We start from the raw sequence: 19,199 nt of genomic DNA, 5'->3' as shown, positions 1-19,199 counted from the left end.
TCTACCTCTCTCTCTCTCTCTCTTTCTTTCTCGCTAAGGTTAACCGCATCAAGCATGGAGGACATTTTGCGTACATAAATCAAAGCTGAAGTTGACATAAGATATCTGCGAATACTTCAGCATATTCATATATATACACACATATACATATACATATATGCATATCTATTTATATATATACAGTTTTATGTATGGCTAGACAGGAATGTCGGCATTAAGCTGACGCCAGCCGCGCAATCAGTTTATTTTTTAAATCGTCTGACAAAGTGCCATAAATAAAAGTCAAAATGCCACAGATGAGTTGGCTTAATCAGCATCCTTGAACTGTGTGAAAAAAAGGAAATGCGTAGCCCGATCATTTGTCAAGCGTCTCGTTAGTCGTAAGTATATCGATATGCAGTCCAGTCTGGTCTGGTCTGGTCCATAATGATGCAATTATGCTTACCCGCCGAGGTGGTGCCAGCTGCTGGCACCGTGGACGTTGTCATCGAGCTGGGATGGGCGAAGGTGCGCACCTGTGGTCGAAAATTGAATTTGGCGCCCGATGCCTTGGCGCCCATGCCAATGTTCTCCTGATGCGATTTCCCGCTGCGCAGCACAATGTACACCTGAGAGCAGGAGAGGTCGAAAGATGTAGAAGGAAAACGGTAAAATGGCAACAGCTTCATGCAATCGGTCGCTACGCACCTTGCTGCCAAAGATGAGCGCCAGCAGCAGCGTCACAGTCAGCTGCGTGTGGCAGAAGAAGATGATGTAGAGCAAATCTGGATTGGCGGGCGATTGCAGAAAGAGCCTGAACAGAGAGTGGGAGAGAGAGAGGGAGAGAGAGAAGAAAACACAGACGGAATCATTGTAAATGCTAAATCAATGAAAATATGAATCGTGGAACATCGAGTGGTTGCCTCTGTAGACACTCGCTACTTACATGGACACATTGAGGAAGCAGGTGAGCAGGAATTCATTGTAGATGGCCATTGATATGAAGCGGCTCTCGTTGAACTCGGATGGTGCCTTCCTGACCATAATACAGAGCCGCACGCCCCAGGCCAAGAACAGAACCTCCACTGTTCGTGCGCGGAGCAGCGCGAGCATATGGAAATGAGAGAAGCAAAGTGAAGTGAGCTGAAGTGAATCGTAGCGTTTGCTTCTGCATTTGCAGGGCTTTTAGCTTTGGTTTGCTTTGAATTTCAATTTTAATTAAAACCTCTTCAGATAGAGAGAGAGTGTGAGAGTGAGAGAGAGAGAGAGGGAGATAGGGAGAGAGAGAGAGAGCTCAACGTGTGCGTCAGCTGCCTAATTAGACGGCAATGCCTACGAGCCTTTTAAAATGTTATTTAACATAATTCTCAGATGTTCACAGTGGGAGAGCACATTAATAAATATGTCTCACACACACACACGCCCGCATACTCGAACTGTGTATTCAATTTCAATTCTGATTCTGATTCTGATTCTGTTGCATACTTTCCAGCGCAAAGTAGCAAAATTAATGCACTCAGCACGCAGCTGTTGGCTTCGCTTTTAATGCGCATTTCGTGCTGTCCCATGTGCACTATATTCAAATTAAGTTATTTATGCACTGATTTCTGCTCTCATCGCTGTCCCTGGCTCTGGCTTTTCATTCTCTGCTGTGCATAAAACAAAAATTAAACGTAAACTGATATTTTTTCCATTTTTCCTGAAGAGCCATATTCGTTTATATTGTAATACTATTGAGTGAAATATAAGCTCGATAGAGTGAGACGGTGCTGCTGACGCTGATGGACTGGTCACGGCCATGGCCAGCATATTGAACCAGTGTTGCCAGCTGTTGAATGAAAAATATGCTGGAATAACGCGCCAGAGGGAAAATGAAAGAAAACATACTAAAAGTAGCAAATATATTTAAGAAATTATTTGCAGTGACCTTTTAACTTGCTCAGCTTTCAAATAAAATACAAAATATAAAATCAATAAAGTATTTCCTGTAAGTAATTTCTCTAAGTAATGCTTCCTAGTATTTCCTTTAAGTAATTCTTTCTAATATTTCCTCTGAACATATTTATTCATTCATCCAAGTATTTTCTCCAAGTATTTATTCTCGAGTAACTCATAAAAGTATTTTCTATAAGTATTCCCTAAGAGTATTTTCTCAGAGTATTTCTCTTCTAAGTATTTCCTCCAAGTCTTTAATGCTTAGCTAACCGATCACACTCTTCACTTCACACCAGGTCTGGGCAACTGAAGAAATGTTGCAGCTGCTGCCCTTTATATAGGGCGACCAACACTCAGAGCCTAAGTCACGCTCAAATGTTGAGCCTGGTGTCAGGCAGAGGTCGTTGCAGTCGAGGTTAAAGGGACCAATGGGAAGGAACACTGCTTCGTAAAGAGCTCTAGCTTCGTTTTACTCATATATAAATACCAACAGCATACTGCTGCATACATTTAAACAACTCAGACGATCTTCTGTGGCTCTTCTTCATCCCTTGCAACAGTTATTCACCTACATGCCTCAGGCAATTCAATCAAGGGAGCTCTCACTAAAATCATATTTCAGGCATATAATAATTTCGATTTGAGTCAATGCAAACTCTATTTTGCTTGTCATTGAATGAGTCAGTTAATATTTATTGATGTTGCAACAGGATTCGTCAGAATGGCCGAAAAACAAGCACACAATAAAAGCAGCCATACAATGGCTCTTGAGTTCAATATGTGCGATTCCGATGAATTACTCCCCCTCTCTCTCTACACTGTTGGAGAGAAAGGTGCGAAATACAATCATACTCAAGCCTTGCGAAGCTGAAGAAGTCTATTGTTCGTGAGTGGGCCAAAGTATTGGCAAGTCATTGCGGGCTGCCGTTTCTGGACCGTATGAAGGCTATAGTCAAGCCAAAAGCAGTTCATATCGAGCCGATTTTAATTGATTCTAAATTTTAAATTAAAATCTAAATTTTTGATTATTTTCATTTGTATTTCTGTTGTTCATTTATATTTTTTAAACCCTGATTTGGTATTTACCCTATTTAAATTTGTAGTAAAAAAATCAATTTCCAAAACGAATTTAGCATTTGCCTGAGCTACATTTCGATTGTCTATTCCTGTACACTTTTCTTATCATTTACAATTTGAGTGAGTTTGCTGAAACCAAATTTTACATCTGATGGAATTTAAAAAAAAAAAAAAAAAAAAAAAAAAAAAAAAAAATATTGTATCAAAAGGAATTACACAAAAATATTGTTTTATTCAAAGAATTTATCTCAAAATTTTACTCCCTTATTTCAGTCAGGTTTTTTGCCCCGAAATATATCTATCGCTTAACTAACTTTTAGTTACTTTTAAAGACTTTGTCCCTCGGCTTATCTTGTTTATATTCCATCAACTGCAAGTTGAGTCTGCACTACATTTTGTGTAGCAATATTTTGCTGCGCGCCTGATTCAGTCATATTGAAATATTTTCACCTGGCTGATAAATGCCAGAATTGTGCAGGGTTATACCTGTTATAGTTGAGTCAAACGTGAAGTCAAACAATTTTCGTAGAAAAAATTGAATATTTTATAGCAATTTTTTGCTGTTGCAGCTAAAGTTGATTCAGATTTCATTGAATTTACTTTATTTTTTAAAACTTGTTAATGTTAAATCAAACAGATTTTTAAATCAAGCCCTTCAATAGATTTCTTTAACTTGAATCCATTATGTGTTGGTGCAATTCATTACGTAATATAAATAGCTGGAGCTGAACAGCTATTGGTGCAGAAATCTATTCTTGAAGTGGCCCTTGGGATGCCCTTAAATGCGAGAGCTTGAAAAGAGACTTCGGCAACAAAGCTTGCATTTGTTGAATGGCAACTTTTGCACTATGTTTGGATGACTTGCAATTTGTGAATAAGCCTTTTACACTGCCCGAAATGCCTTTTGACGCATCACAGTGCAGCGCAGCCGGCTCGCACAAAAAGTCGAATTTAGCTGCAGTGGCCGAACTGGCCTGGACGCTCTGAATCGCAGCACTCTGTGGCCTCGTGGCTGGATTTTATGTTAAGCCAGCAGCAGCGCACCCAAACCCACACACGCACACACACGCACACGCACATGCATACGTTTCCTATTGCCGGCCAGTTGTCCTGACTACGTTGGCATTTCAATATTTTTCTTTTGTCCAGGCACACGCTGCGTATGCGTAATACTGCCCGCTGCAGCATTTTCGGTTCGCTTTGTGCCTGGTTATTCGAGTGTTGGGCGTGATTTAAAGTGGCTGCTGGATCAATCAAATGTGCTTATCGTATTTGGTGTCCGGCCCATCAAAGCATTTTGAATCCCCGTCTCGGTTTACTTACTCGAGGTGAATGTGTAGTCCCACCAATCGGTTTTGCATAGAAACGCCTTCAGGTCGTCCGCCGTACGGCCCACCACTACGTCAGGCGGCGATACCAGAGTGCGCACCAGCAAGCAGGTCCCAATGGCCCCACAGATGATGCCCAGCCGCTTCAGCAGCGCCGCGTCCGTGATTTTGACAGCCTTCGCCGAGCGCACGCGAAATATTACCGAAATGCTGCACAAGGAGATTCAGTTGGGCGGAAGAGCAAGAAAACTGTATGCATAAGAATGAAGCTGGAGGCGTTGCCCACTTACCGCCAGGTTTTCAGCATCAGAGCACCGTAGGTCAGGGAGAAGCCAATCTCTCGCAGCCAGATGCGAGCCGTGCACGTGTAGAGATTCGGGTTCGGGTACATCACGATGTTCTGCAAATGGGCAAATATGCAAATAATTTAGTCCACTCACATGGCCGATTGTTCGTTTCGTTTCGTTTCGTTTAGTCACTTGGAATTGCAAAAATGAATTCAGTTGTAGACGCAACGTCCTGTGACAGGAACAGGAACTAGCAAAAGGAATACGAGTACGAGACAGGAAACGCAACCTGTGATATCTTCTATTTCTGTTTTCACATTTTTTTTTATTTTTTTCGGTTATTTGAGCAGAACTAAAGTCAACAATTCTATATTTTGTTGGCAATTTATTTTCATTCATACTAAAATATTAATAAAAGGAGCAGCAGGAGTTGTTGATTCCAGCACAGTTTAAAAAATCATAAAGCATTGTTGCTTGTGTCTTGTGTCTTCGACTGAGGCAGCCAACCCCCTTCAGATAAATAGCACAGTATATCTCTTTTGTCTGCGTATTTTATATATACATATTACTGTGTGCTATACATTCACATTTGTGTGTGTATGTGTGCTAAACGATGAACTCTCGTTTAAAGTTCTTTATTCTGCTGCCACAGTGCCACATTATTTATGTGTCACGAGCCATAAATCAATCAACTTAAATTGTAAAGTAATCTATTTGAATTGCGTCTGCTGGTCACAGCTACATGCCATTCTTTTCGCTCAGTGTATGTGGAAATAGATATTCATAGCCTCAGCTACCTGCTAGCTGTGCAAATGATGAATATGACAATTTGAACCCCATAAAGAAATCAATTTCGTCCTAAGTAAACTTATGTGAGCGATGCTTTAAATAATATGCAATGAATATAGAAATGTATTTGCTTTGTTCATGAGCTGAGGAGTTTTAGCAAAGACAATATTTTAGCAAAGTTTGCAGTGTTATTTAATATTTATTCATATACTAGTTATTTATGAGAAAAATAACCGAAAATGTACAAAATGAGGAAAGCTATAAGTTGTAAGTTATCTTCTACTTAACTTAACCCATTAACTGAGTCAGTGCCAAATATTTAAGTTTATATTTCTGTCAATCATAAAATTTATTTTAAGACTATTGACAAAGGAAGTATATACATATATCTCATCTCACATATGTCACTTAAATTTATTCCAAAAGTCAAGCACTATTTTACTGCGATTCATACTGAAGCATTGGCTATCTAAAACTAGTCCATTTGCTTGTTTATTTGTTCCATATTTATACGATATTCAATGAAGCGATGAGGTGAGCGCGATTTGCATAACATCTACAATATTTTATGCCTTTTTCTGCGAAGAAATTATCTGGTAAATATGCCACGTACAGACTAAATGTTTTTGACTTTTTATTTATTGTGTCTCCGACCGAGCATACGCAAAAATTTGTTGCTAGGCTAGTGCTGCGTAAGTACCACTCAACGCTGTCTGAAGGAGGTGTCTGTGTTGTACTCAAATGTTCATGTGATTCTTGAGCAGGCTTGAGAAGCTTAAGCGAAAAGGCGGCTTACTACTTGAGTATTCTAGCTCAGTAAATCAGCATATTCTATATTATTGAATACTCTTCTTTGCAACATTTGCATTTAAATGTATTGCAACATTGATATTTACTATGCTTATGCGTTATCTACATTCAATATCCTCTAATATCCGACTTACATATAATATCTACTTTAGTTAATTGAAATTTTAATTGAATTTTTTGCTATCTATCAATAAATAAAATGTTATGCAAATCTGTCTAACACTAGTATTTCAGTAAAATATTTTAAAGCTGAATTTAAAAAAATAAATTAAAATTAAAAAAAATAAATAAATAAAAATATATAAAAAATAAATATATACAAATATATAAAAAAAAATCTTTAAAAAAAATAATAATAGTAAATAAAAAATAAAATATATACAAACAAATTAAAAAAAAAATAAATTAAAAAAAAAAAATAATAATCATAAATAAAAAATAAAATAAAAAAATAAAAAAATAAATAAAAGTATGTAATATGTTGTCATTTATTTTTTAAATTTTTTGGAATTCATTTTTTGTAAATAAATACAGTAGTTAACATTAATTTCTAATATTGTCCACGTTGTATGACATTAATAAAATATATGATACATTCGCATTTACTTATTAAATTTGATTTAATTTTTCTTCATTTTCCAATCAGCAACTGACTTAATTTGCAGCTGTTCACAAAAGGCTGCGTGTTTGGTCGCCAGTAATTCAGTCAGGCAGTGGGACAATCGGACAGCCAGTCAGTTAGACAGTATGTCAATCAATCAGTCAGTGCATGAAACTCTTTTGTGGAAATAGACATTTCATTCAGCATTCAGAAATCAGTCAATCAAAAACAGAAAAGTTGCTTCCCTTTATGGCTCTCGAGTAAAGTTCACTAAATTGTCGACTGTGCCGCGTCAGCTTACGTCTAGTTTTAAGTCAGATTAAAGGTATAATCGCGTTAGCTTACCGTGCAATAGATGAAGAAGGCGCCCAGTGCAATGACCCGTAACAGCGCCGGGCTGGCAGCGCGCACAACCTGTAATTGTTAAATGCTTATACTAAAGTTGTCGAATGGAAGATTTGGCTGATTTCAGATTTGATGAGTGAGTCGAGTGTGCCGCGGTCTATTAAAGCTAAGCTTGTCACGTGGAGCTTAGTTGAAATTCAAATTGGAATCGTCTGCTCTGCACAATTGCGCACAGCCAAGCAGAAGCCACAAAGCGAGTTCACATGGCAGAGATCCAGCTCCGACAGAGTGTGAGAGGGATTTAGCGGCATTTAATTAGTTTGGGTCGGACGAGAGAGTGGGGACTAGAGCTGGAGACGGAATCGCATTTGAAATAAAAACAGTTTAGTTGGCTGACTGCGCTGATTCGCACCACTGAGACACAGACATAGACAGACATAGACAGACACAGACAGAGCAGCAGCGGGAATTTAATAATTCACTCTGATTACGTACAGACTCACACAATGTCCTCGCATGGACATGGCAAAGTTCAAAACGGTTTAAGGCTATACGCCAGAGACAGTTGGCCGCACAGTCTGCTCCATGGACGCACCTAATGAGCGCTCCACTGATACCGGACAGGCCGCAGTGCAGCCTGGAGCTGGTTGATAGCTCTCTCTGCGAATGTTTGCACTTCCGTTTATGCGGCACAATATCCGTTGCCGAGGACACGGACGTGGACGTGGACATGGACATGGACATTGGACACGGGCAGCACGTACAAAATTAACTTGAAACTAACAATGCTAAGCAGCTTAGCATTCCAATGACAGCAGCTTAGGTGGGCTGGCCTCTCGCCCACCGAGCGACTAAGCCATTTGACAGCGGCGACTTGCCGAAGGCGCCAAAGGCAACTTCTCTAAAGCCAACCCAATTCCCAGACTGAGTCTCACTCTCACGCTCAGTCTCAGTCAGTGGCCTTCTCAGTGCTGGCTTATAAAAACTTGTACTGGCATTTTAAACAAGAGTGCCGGCACAGTGGGAGAGCTGGCTCTCTCTGGCTGCCACTTAATGCAGTGGCAGCAAAGTAATTCTATTTGGGCGGCGATATTTGTGGCACGTGTGGCACCCACCTTGACTTGTTGATAGCGAAAGGTGAACCAGGCGGCAGGCGGCAGCAGACCGATGACAATGCAGGCCAGGGCCAGGATGCTGGAGCGCATGGGCCAGTTGAGGGCAGCGATGCAGGGTGAGGCGTCTTCGCAGGAGTCACAGCCCTCGGCACAGGGCAGGCACTCGTATTCGTTGTTGCTGTTGTACGTGGAGTTCTTGCCCTGCGTAAATGAAAGTTGTAGTTGTTGTTGTTGTAGTTGTGGGTAAATATTAAATGAGTGCTGTTTCTATTTATTCTGTTTCTCTTTATTTTTATTTTTTTATGTATATATATATATATATTTTTGGGTTAAGCGTTGCCAATTACTGCAACCAGTTGAGTCAGCCATTTGGTGCCTTTGGGCCTTGCATGATAATGGTAATTTATATTACAACAATTGAGTTCAACGTACCAGCATCAGTTTCTCGTACTCCTCCTCCAGCAGGCTGCCGTTGAAGAACTTGTGCTGCGAGGCGACGTCGGGAAAGTAGAAGCCTTTGCGGCAGAGGCACTTGTAGGAGCCGCGCCGAAAGCCCAGTCCCATAATGGCCTCGCACTGCGGTTGCGATAATCGGTGAGGTGAAAGTGGAATTGAAAACGAGAGTAAAGCGGACAGAGAGAGAGAGAGAGAGAATGTAAGTGAAAGTAAAAGTGACTGCTGATTGCTGCGTGGAGTGGCTTAAGTACCCACCATGGTGGTGCGCTGTTTGCACTTGTCGGTGCCGGCGAAGATGTTCAACGGTCGCTTGGTGCCCGGCGTATGCCGCTGCGGGCACTGGTCGATGTCCACGCGCCGCAAGTCGATATCGATGCCAGATGTGCCCCTGCAAGTAGCAGACGGATGACGATCAAAAATTGTTTCGTTTCTGTTTCGTTTTGTTTTGTTTTGTTTGTCTCCGTTTTATTAATTTGTCAGTTTAACAATCAACTGGGCGGCACTTAAGCCAAATGGCGCCATTTATAAAAATCAATTCAATAAAACGTGAACAGCGCCAGCAGCTCAAATATTTATGTATGCGTAAGTAAATATGTATATGTGTCGGTGTGTGTGAACTGGGGTTAGAGCCAGTCTATGCCAGACCAAAAGGCCATTCTCTGCCCAGTCACTGGATCGCATTCTGTATTTCTTTTTTTGTTTTCTTTTTTTTTTTTGCTGTAATGCGAGCGATAACAAACAATAAATTCCGCCTTTGATTGCGCGACTCTGTCTGTGTGTGTGCGTAAGTAGTAGATGAAACTAGAAAGGATAAAGGATAAAGGCCAGGCGGAAACTAACAAGCGTGTTATGGTTCCGGCTTCGCAATGAGGAAAAAAAAATCAGAAATAGTAGAAAATTATTTTCTTGTCGTTCCGCTGTCGTTGCCTGCCTTGTCGTTTCACAAAGACATAAAGCCATGAAAAGGGTGCACTAAGTCCGACAGTCAGCACAGATGACTCGCAGCCCAGAATGTCTATGTGACGGCCCTGGCACGGCCAGTCGGCAACACCCAATTACACGCATTCCCAGGCAGGACAACGCTGAGCAGCCAGGCAGCCGGAACCCATCGAGAATTTTACGCATAATCCAAGGTCCGCCTGCACAGTGGGTCCAGAACTATTTGATCTTACACTTTGACAGGTAGGTAGCAGTTTTATTTTTTTGTCTAAGCTGATAAACTTAATATAAAATATTTCTTTTAGACATTTTTTTTTTTTTCAATGCATTTTTACTTGTAAAAATCATACAATAACACACTTCTAAGATTCAGTTTTCTAATCTTTTGAATTGTTTTAAAATATAATTTTTTGAAATGAATTTATAGTTGACTTTTACTATGATTATATCTTTAAATATGAACATGTTCTTATTCACTTTATTCACTTTACTCACTATTATTCAATTTATGTATATATAAATAAGGCATGAATGCAAATAAAAAATATTTATTGCAAAAATTATATTAAATTATACATTTTTGTATTCATTTTATATTCATATTCATTTCACTTAGATGACAAAATTTGCATTTTTAATTTTCATTTACAACAATGAAGAATCTTTAGTGTTTTTGTTTCATTGTTATGCTCTTAAATACTTTAAAGCAGATATTTTATTCAGTGGAATTCATGAATCATATAATTATTTTGGATTATAGCTTTTATTGTCGTTCATTTGCTTTTAATTTTAAAATTTATAATGATATAAGAGACAACCAAATATAAATTTATCCTGATGGGAATTTAGTAGACAAACTATTTTCATTTCCAAAAAAAAGTTTAAAATTTTTCTGAAAGCAGTCTGAAAATGAAACCAAATATTTATTGCTCAATTGATTAATTAATTTAATTTGTATAGGTCTTTTTAATTGCTTTAATTGATGTTTATTACTTCAATTATTGTTTTGGTTGATCGCTTACTAATTTCATTATAATACAATATTAAATGATTTTTCAGAGCTCGCATAATATTTGAGTAATATATGTAAATTTGTTGATTAATATAGTCAGTAAATTAATTTAATTGTAAGCCTTTAATTTCCAATTCAAATCTGCTACTAAAAAAGCATGAATAAAATAGCATATGGTATATTTATTATTATACATTTGTTATTTCAGCAATTTCGGGTGTTTTCCCTCTGCATAAATATGAACTATAAATATTATAATTATATTTTGACATAAGCTACAGCAAATATATTCATGTGCGATTTGAATTTGAAGGGACTAAAAAAAGCAGGTGCAGGCCCAATGTGTAATGGAAGTTTAGCTGACGTCAGGCGGTAAACCTTTTTTTGTTAGCCAACTCGCAGTTGGCCCTAATGTGAGTGTGTGTGTGTGTGTGTGTGTGGGTCCCTGGCCGTGTAGGGTCCGAAGTTTCATGCGCCTGTCAGTTAATATTGACATATCAGTTTGTATTTATTTGATTGTTTCTGACAACTTATTGATTGCGAAAAGGGATAACTGGGCCGAGTATGGTACGTAGCCGGACTACACAATGGCCATATTACATTATAATAATGATTATGTTAATTCTCCTGCAGTTGATCCCAACGCCTTTGTATGTCGTTCGGCCGGGATCCCCATTTTCCTTTTTTTTTTTCTGTTTTGCGCCTTTCTTATTTGCTTGCCTTTTATTTGCTGTGGTTACGTTTGTTGTTGTTGTTGTTGTTGCTGTTGACAGTTTTGAAGATAATTTGTAAACGGATATCGGAGAATAAGCTTATCGAGCTGTGCGGCTCATATTGATTTATTAGTTTGGCGCCTTCTACGTGTCCACGGAATAGGAAGTATTTGGGCCAATTTAATGGCCACAGTCTCCGTCCTGCTGATGTAGCAATGTGTCCGGCTTTGCTGGCGTTTTCTTGATGCGTCTTTGATTAAGTGTCGCCCAATGCCTACAAATGAGCTGTCAATTAATTGCTGTTGTCAGATATTCCTGTTGCGTTGTGCTCCATTTAAATGGCCCGACCAGTGCGTGAGGCCTCAGCCTGAGCCTGAGCTTGTTGATTTTCAATTTTGTTGCGCAAACCATGAGGATTTCAAGTAGCTCCCCCTCTGTCTCTCTCTCTCACTCGCTCGCTCTTTTACGACCTTTAGCCTTGTTCTGCTTGGCCGTTCAGCTGATTAGCATAATTGGCTTTTCCTCGACTCCAAGCCTGAGTTGGCTTCCGTCTTCGAAAATTTTCTAATTAAACGTTGGCCTAATGGCGACAACAGGCCATTGAAACTTGGCCAAGCACTTCATTTGCACACTTTGAGCGACTATTTATATTGTTGTCAGTGAGTTTTAAAGTAAGTTTGCTGCAAATATTTGGCCAGACAACACAGAGACGACTATGTACAGCGTATGGCTGTGTGTAACGAATACTTAAGCCACGCCGAGCACGTGCGCAGCTCACCGTCTACGTGCATGGCTAAAATGCATTTTTCGCTGCTTAAACAGAAAAACAAGACACACAAACACACACACACACACACACACACATATACACACATATATTTAGAAAAGAGAGTATTACTATAGCACGTACGCTCCATTTTAAAATTCTGACAGCTAATACGCAGCTCGCTCGCCCCTCCCCCACCTCTGCCCCGCCCACACAAAGCTGTGTGCGTGTGCGTTATTGTCGAGTGCATTAAGTTTGCTTTGCTGCTGCTGCTTGTGCGTATTTTGGTTATGGCCACAACAGCATATCTATACACACACACACATGCACACACATACATATATTCATAGATGTGTGTGTGTGTGTGTGGCATATGCCAGTCTCTTTCAGTGCTCAACGTACGCAAGTAGTTTGCAATCAGTTTGCAAACAACAACTCGCCCGTTTGGATTTGTTGCCGCATTACGTATACGCCATGTATGCTGCCATTTGCCAATATATATACATATGGCATACTACTTTTATGTGTGTGTGTGTGTGCGTGCGTGCGTGCGTGCATGTGTGTGGGTGTCTGTGCGAGACTCCATCTAATGCACATAATCAGCTTCACTTTTGCAGTTTTCACCTCGTTGACATTGTTGGTTAAGCCCACAGAAATTCGGTCATCGTCGGCCCAAAAGTTGATTCCGCAACTGTGTTCAGCCCCGAAAAAATATTACATATTTTTGTTGCTAAGCCACATAACCTGCAGGTCAGGCCATTTGCATGCTCATATCGAATGGACAGAGCAGTAAGGCACATAATGTTGGCATTGGTCAACGTCAAGCTGACCAGCAGCAGGCAAATAGAATAGTTGACCGAATGAGCGCAATATGAACGGAAGTTGATAGAAAACAGCAATTTGAGCTGGAGTGGCTGTCCACTCTGGCTGAAGCCTCATTTAGGCTTTGGCTGATTAAAGTTTGTGCACTTTATATCTCTGTTTGTCTGCCTAACTAATCTCCGGCAGTTTGCTCAGGCCTAAATTTGTTCAGCTCTGCCCGGAGTGGAGGTCAGGATGGAGGATGGACTATGGCGAAATTTAAGTTTCGTGTTAAGCTGTATTTTTTAGTTATTTTACGACAGGAGAGCTCGCAATTAAATGACAAAATACTTTTAAAAGACATTCTCTAGCTCTCTAGCTCTAGCTCGAGCATCTCCTTGTCATTCATATTGCATTTGATATTTTTTCCACCTCTGCAGTGCACGGAATACAAATTTCAATTATACCAATGCAGCTGGAGAGGGAAAAAAGGGAAAGTAATACGAAAATTCTATCAGAAATCGAAGGACGTGTTGTTTGTTTGTTTGCGTGTTTGATTTGTTTGTTAACAGTTTTCCCTTGTTATTGTTGTTGGATTTTTTCTCTTTAACGGTGGAGAAGCATCGAAAGCTGTGCAGCGGACAGTTGTGACAGCATCGAGGGGCCAATGTTGCTGTCACTGCTGTTGTTCGCATTGCAATGCTGCGTATAATTGGCTGTTCGAAGAATACGTTGACATTGTTTACGGAAAACAATGAAAACACTGCTGACAGTCAGCACCCAGCTCAAGCTGCAGTTGGGAAAGACAGGGCACAAGCCAACCACATCTCCTGGAGCTAAACTCCCCTTAAGGGACAATCGCACAAATGCTCAGTAGTCGACTCGGCTAAGAGTTAAATACTAGCAAATAAGAGATTCACACATCAACATCTTCCATTCATAATCATGCATATTCATGCATTGCAGCTCGACGTGCTAACAAGCCAACCCACCTCCAACCTAACCCAACCCAACTCAGCTCCTGGCAACACTTCTCTCTCGTCGTTGCATACTCAAAGGAATGCTTATTGCAATATTTGATATTTCCGGTTCCGTTTGCCTCATTATGCTTTGTGTATGTTTTTATGTGTGTGTGTGTGTGTGTGTGTGCTCAGGACTTGTAGATATTGCAACATAAGTCAAATAAATACAACGCTGAGATTACTTGTAAGCCAGTAGGAGAGGGGGAAAGAGAGTAGGGTTACCAAGACATCCCTCTCACTCTCCCTCTCCCTCTCTCTCTCTCTCTCTGTTGTATTATTGAAAATTTGTTGCATGCAGCGCACGCTAAGCGAAACTTAAATGAAATCCAATAAAATTATTGCCCCAGCAGGCATGCCCGAGCAGCTTGCCCTGGCTCGGCCGGCTTGTCCTTTCTCTCGCAGCGGGTGCTTAATGTGATTTGTGCTTTATACTTATTTGCGTTTCAGTTTGAGGTTGGCTTTGGCTTTGGGTTTGCCTCTTTGGGTTTGGGTTTGGGTTTGGCTCTTTGGGTTTGAGGTTGACTGTGTCCCCTGAAGCTGGTCGCATCATTTCGGTTTGCTTTTTCCGCTCCGAATGCGCGATTCGACCGTCTGCTCGACGGCCCAACAAAGTGCCAAATAATTTCTAATATTATTAAGTTAATGTTGCGCCGGCAACAATGGCCCATTGTTGTTGGCCGCCTGCATTTATCATGGTATAACAGAGCATAATACATAAATTAAATCAATTAGCAACTTTCCGTGACGCCGTCTGACTTCCAACTTTTTCCGTCCGGCAGTTAGCCGGCAGTTAGCTGCCACGGCGTAAACAAATTAATTTTGCGGCCAGCTCCACAACTAATGGAATACTGATAGCAGGCCATTATTAACACGATACCAAGTAGCCAACTTTAGCTTTTGGCCAAAGGCAATGCAGGCGAACAATGCTTTTTCAGTTACATACATACCTATGTATGTGTGTGTGTGTAAATGTGTATGTGTGTTGCTCTATAATGGGGCGTTACAACTGAGTTATTATGAAACATAGCTGGAAATGAGTTTTATGTATTTGTATTACCAGGAATTACTAGTCTAGACAAAGTATTCAGAACTATTTTTGTTTCATTTTATATTTTGCTACAAATTTGATTTTATATAAATAATAAAGACATCTAAAACAAAAATTCCCAGAACTAAATATGGTTCAGCTCTGACTTTAGATATATATATATATATATTTTTATTAAGAGTATTTCAGCTGGCCAAAAGAAACTTTTTGCTATAGATGGCACACTCACTCACTCACTCTCTCTCTCTCTCTCTCTCACACACGCTCTTTATACTTTATTTTTGTTTTGCCAAGTTGCCAAAATAAATGAGCTTCGTGTGTGTTTTTGGCTGCGGCTGCTGCAAGGCATCGCTGCACCTAAGCCAAACGAACTTTCAACATTTAGACATTAATTTTGTTGCATCCGTCCATTAGGCGAGCCAAAATTTATGTTGCAACTAATTGCAGGCAGTTACCGTGCTTCCGCGCTGCCTTTTTGTGTGCGCATGTGTGTGTGTGTGTGGGTGTGTGTCTAATGTGTGAAATTTATCGAGCGCGCAAAGTCAATGAGCATTAACTGGCATATCTATCTGGCTAGGCATGTGCGGGCCGTGTCTGCTTCCTCTAATTGATTACTTTCATTAAATACTGTCTGCCACACACACACACACACACACACACACACACACACGCTGCTGCTGCTGCTTTCGCCCACCTGTGGCCCAAACGCCGCGCGGTTAATGAAATTTGCAACGCTTTGGCCCGTAATAACACAATTTATTAGCAAAAGCCGCTGCGCTGCTTTAAACTGTCAGCTGTCAGTGCTCGGTGCGAAATGTTGACGATTCAGTTGCTGCTGCTGCTGCTGCTGCTGCTGTCGGATACATTATTGGCCGACAAAGTCTTAACAGTTGACAAGCTAACTTGGCGTCAGTTAGTCTTCTATCAATCGCGCTGTAAGTAGCATCGCAGAGATCTCTCTGAACACTTCAATGATCGATTGGACATGCCTCAACAGGGCCTCAGCGCAGACGCTTCATAACCACGCCAAAGCCAGGCACCCAGCCGGATCCGCCCAAGCTGCGCAAAGTCTATCCGTGCTACTGCTACAAGCCGCCAAAGCCCGGCCACCTGACCACAGAGGCCTATGAGAAGTATATGATTGAGCCCAAGAAATATTTCATACTAAATAAGTAAAAGGAAAATACTTTTAATTATAGTATATATTATATAATGAATATATAAACTAATTAAAAATATTAAGTCATATATCTACATGCTAAACTCAATGCTCTGTCTCTGTCTCTCTCTTGCTTTCATTTCATTTTCCCAATGGTTGTAATTTATGCATTGATCTAGATTCAATCTCGTTTGATTGTCTCAAGTTAATTGAACAAATTCCAAGGCTTAGGCTTTCTTATTAAAATTCCAAATATTGTTTTGATAACTCCTAATTGCGAGGCATCAAACGGACGCTTCTAATAATGGCATAATAAGACGCTGACTAAAAAACAGATTGCACGTTGGTATTTTGGTATTGTTAATTGTCTGTTGTCCGCTGTCCGTTGTCTGTTCTCTGTTGTCTGTTGTCCGCTGTCCGCTGTCCGTTGGCCGTTGCCAGGCAATAATTACAAATTATGCATGAAACGATGTGGAAGTGCGGACAGCAGCAACGACGACTGCCGACTGGTTAATTGTGCACAGCAGCAGGCGAAACGGGACACAGATAGACCCCCTACCCCTCTCTCTATCACTCTCTCCCACACCACCTCTATAGCTCTCTCCTTCCACCTACTCAGTGTTCTCGGTTTTATTGAAAACCCTTGCCATCCTGACGCAGCGTCGGCATGTTCGCAATTTAGTCATAAACAGGAGAATGGCTTTCAGACGTCATTATGCTGATGGGCATGCAGCGTCGAGGCACTCAGTTTGATGTTCTAACTAACTGTCCAGTTGGGTCTGCTCCAACTACAATCGACCAACCAGGCTGTGAAGTGGGCACAAGTTGTTTGCTCTTTACTCTACAGCCAGTGTAGGGTATCTTAGGCTAGACATGTGCACAGAACTATGTGAACTGTGTGAATGTTAATATGAAAAAATTTGTTGTCCATTCAAGAGTATTCAGATGAGCTTCAGACATGCTTAAGACTAAGGTCAAGGTCAAATAGAATTTCAATGCATATGTGTTTCCTCTCAAGTCTGATTCCTTAATTTTAAATTAATATTATATTATAATATATATTAAGAGATATTTGTGCTTTCTTTAAATAAATATTTAACAGAAATTCTCTTTCGTTTAGAAATGCATTGCTGTCTACAGGGCATTGCCTAGTCAATCACTATAGCGTTTGTCAATTTTTTTAAAATAATATTTTATATCAATCTCAAGTATGTAATATGATTTCGTTCCGCAATTAAAAATATAATATATATTTTTATTTGTATATATATTTATCATAAAATTTTTTTCTGGAATTCAATATATAATATATTTAATATATTTTTACGTCTTATTTATTTTTGTTAGGTCACTTTTTCTAAACATTTATTAGCATAGATCTCAGTTTATATTTTACATATAGTCAAACGAAATTGTTACAGGGCATCGTCTAGTCAGTCACTCTATTTGTTGCTTGCTCTTTTACTTGTTACCATTTGCAATTGTTGTTTTAGTTCCAGTTATTGTGGTATTTGCTTGTCAAATGGCCTTGTTTATGGTAAAAGCCGTACGGCCAGTTCCTTTGCAGGTTTCATTTTTGTTTTTTTTCTGTATCTCTTTATTTTGAGCTCAAAAATATTTGGTAATAGAGCGCCTGACACATTCAGCTGATTTGGCAAATTTAATGCACGAACGGGAACAGCTTTTTGTTTTCATTGTTGTCTGCAGGCTCGGCCCCTGTTCCTCTTCCTTCTCCTCCTGCTCTTCCTGCTTCGCCGCCTGACAGCCAAGTGAATTAATTAAATATGCTCAAAGTGCACTCGTCGTGCCCAAAGTGGCGCCCCGGAACGGGAAATGCTTTCAAATTTATTGATTTGGCGAACCATCTCGGACCGACATCAATGAAATTTTCATTAAATTGTGTAACTTGTTTTACGCTTCTGCTCGCTCGACTACGGCTTCGCTCTGACTTTTCGCACAGTTGCCAACTTTTGCTTTAACATTCAATTGAGAAACTTTTGCCAAAGAGAACTATGTCCCCCCAAAAAAATAAAGTAAAAGCTGTAGAGAATCAAGTGAAAAACATAAAGGAGAAGAAAAAACAAGAGCCTGCGGAAATGTTGTTAAAAGTAGTCTGCGAGCACGTCATAAAGTTGCATAAGTATGTAGTGTCCATGTTAAAGTATTCAGTTTGCCGGCGCGTGATTGAAATTCGCCAACAGTTGCCCAAAGTGGCTAAGCAGTGCGAGTGCTGAGGGTGCGCGGGGTGTTGAGGGGGTGTTTAGGGTGTTCAGGGTGTTGCATGGCATTCAAGATCTGTGGCAATCGTTATTATTGCTGCCTCGATAGGCAGTGCAATGGGCACATGCGACTGGACAATGGCACAAAATGTAGCCACGCCCAGTCAAGCTAGTTGCATTTCATATTGTGGGAGCTGCAGCTGCAGCTGCAGCTGACAGCTGCGAATGCAGCCTAAACAATAACAACAAAAACAATTGCACAAAAACTGCGCCAATGGCAAATTTTGCGGGCCATTGCAGCAGTTGGCTTCGCCTGCCTGTTGGCCTGCAAATTATTTATGAAATGAGAAATGTAGGCTGGCAGCCAGCCTCGCCCACAGCCCACCTCACTACGACAGCATTGCATTGCAAGTGTCTCAGACTTACTTGAAGTGATAGCTGCCATTCTCGTAGCCAAAGAACGGCACCGTGTAGGTCAGCATCCAAATGTTGCCGCCGCCGCAGTCGTAATAGGGCTTCGACCATCTGCCATCCTCGTACTTCACGGCCAGCGTGTCGTCCTCGACGCGCTCCTCGGTCCGGTTCGAATACAGATGAAATGCTGCAAGACATCAAACAGAAGAGACAAAGTTAAATCGATGGTAGCTCGCTGATCGACAATGAATGCATCAATGAGTGCATAGAATAGCTAAGGCAATGCTCACAATCCAGCTCGACCTTCATTTGCATTCTCCCTTAGCTAACGACGCTACAAGTGCCGTCCTCAGCTCTTGATGTTGCATTAAAAACAGATTTGGC

At 40.5% G+C, this 19,199-nt stretch overlaps 2 protein-coding genes across 2 annotated transcripts in view; one reads left to right on the top strand and one right to left on the bottom strand.

Annotated features, from left to right (window-relative positions):
* The window catches only part of LOC108617461 (uncharacterized), a 63,363-nt gene that overhangs the window by 3,833 nt on the left and 40,331 nt on the right, over positions 1-19,199 (bottom strand). The window contains exons 4-13 of the mRNA XM_089469306.1: positions 18,828-19,002; positions 8,978-9,110; positions 8,699-8,842; positions 8,267-8,467; positions 7,152-7,220; positions 4,610-4,719; positions 4,315-4,529; positions 926-1,064; positions 688-793; positions 446-608 (exon numbers count right to left, since the gene is read on the bottom strand). Coding sequence (XP_089325432.1) covers positions 446-608; positions 688-793; positions 926-1,064; positions 4,315-4,529; positions 4,610-4,719; positions 7,152-7,220; positions 8,267-8,467; positions 8,699-8,842; positions 8,978-9,110; positions 18,828-19,002 — 1,455 coding nt within the window. The remainder of the gene's footprint in view (positions 1-445; positions 609-687; positions 794-925; positions 1,065-4,314; positions 4,530-4,609; positions 4,720-7,151; positions 7,221-8,266; positions 8,468-8,698; positions 8,843-8,977; positions 9,111-18,827; positions 19,003-19,199) is intronic.
* LOC149268513 (uncharacterized) lies at positions 15,797-16,291 on the top strand. The gene is made up of 2 exons (XM_089469307.1): positions 15,797-15,958; positions 16,021-16,291. The coding sequence occupies exons 1-2, from the start codon at positions 15,838-15,840 to the stop codon at positions 16,197-16,199; spliced, it is 300 nt and encodes a 99-aa protein (XP_089325433.1). The 5' UTR covers positions 15,797-15,837; the 3' UTR covers positions 16,200-16,291.

The sequence above is a fragment of the Drosophila arizonae genome, chromosome 5, assembly GCF_054131065.1.
Source record: "Drosophila arizonae isolate 15081-1271.41 chromosome 5, UAZ_ARI_1.0, whole genome shotgun sequence".
Classification (NCBI taxonomy): Eukaryota; Metazoa; Arthropoda; class Insecta; order Diptera; family Drosophilidae; genus Drosophila; species Drosophila arizonae.
Note: the sequence above shows the minus strand (reverse complement) of the source record. Positions and strands in the feature narration are given on the sequence as shown.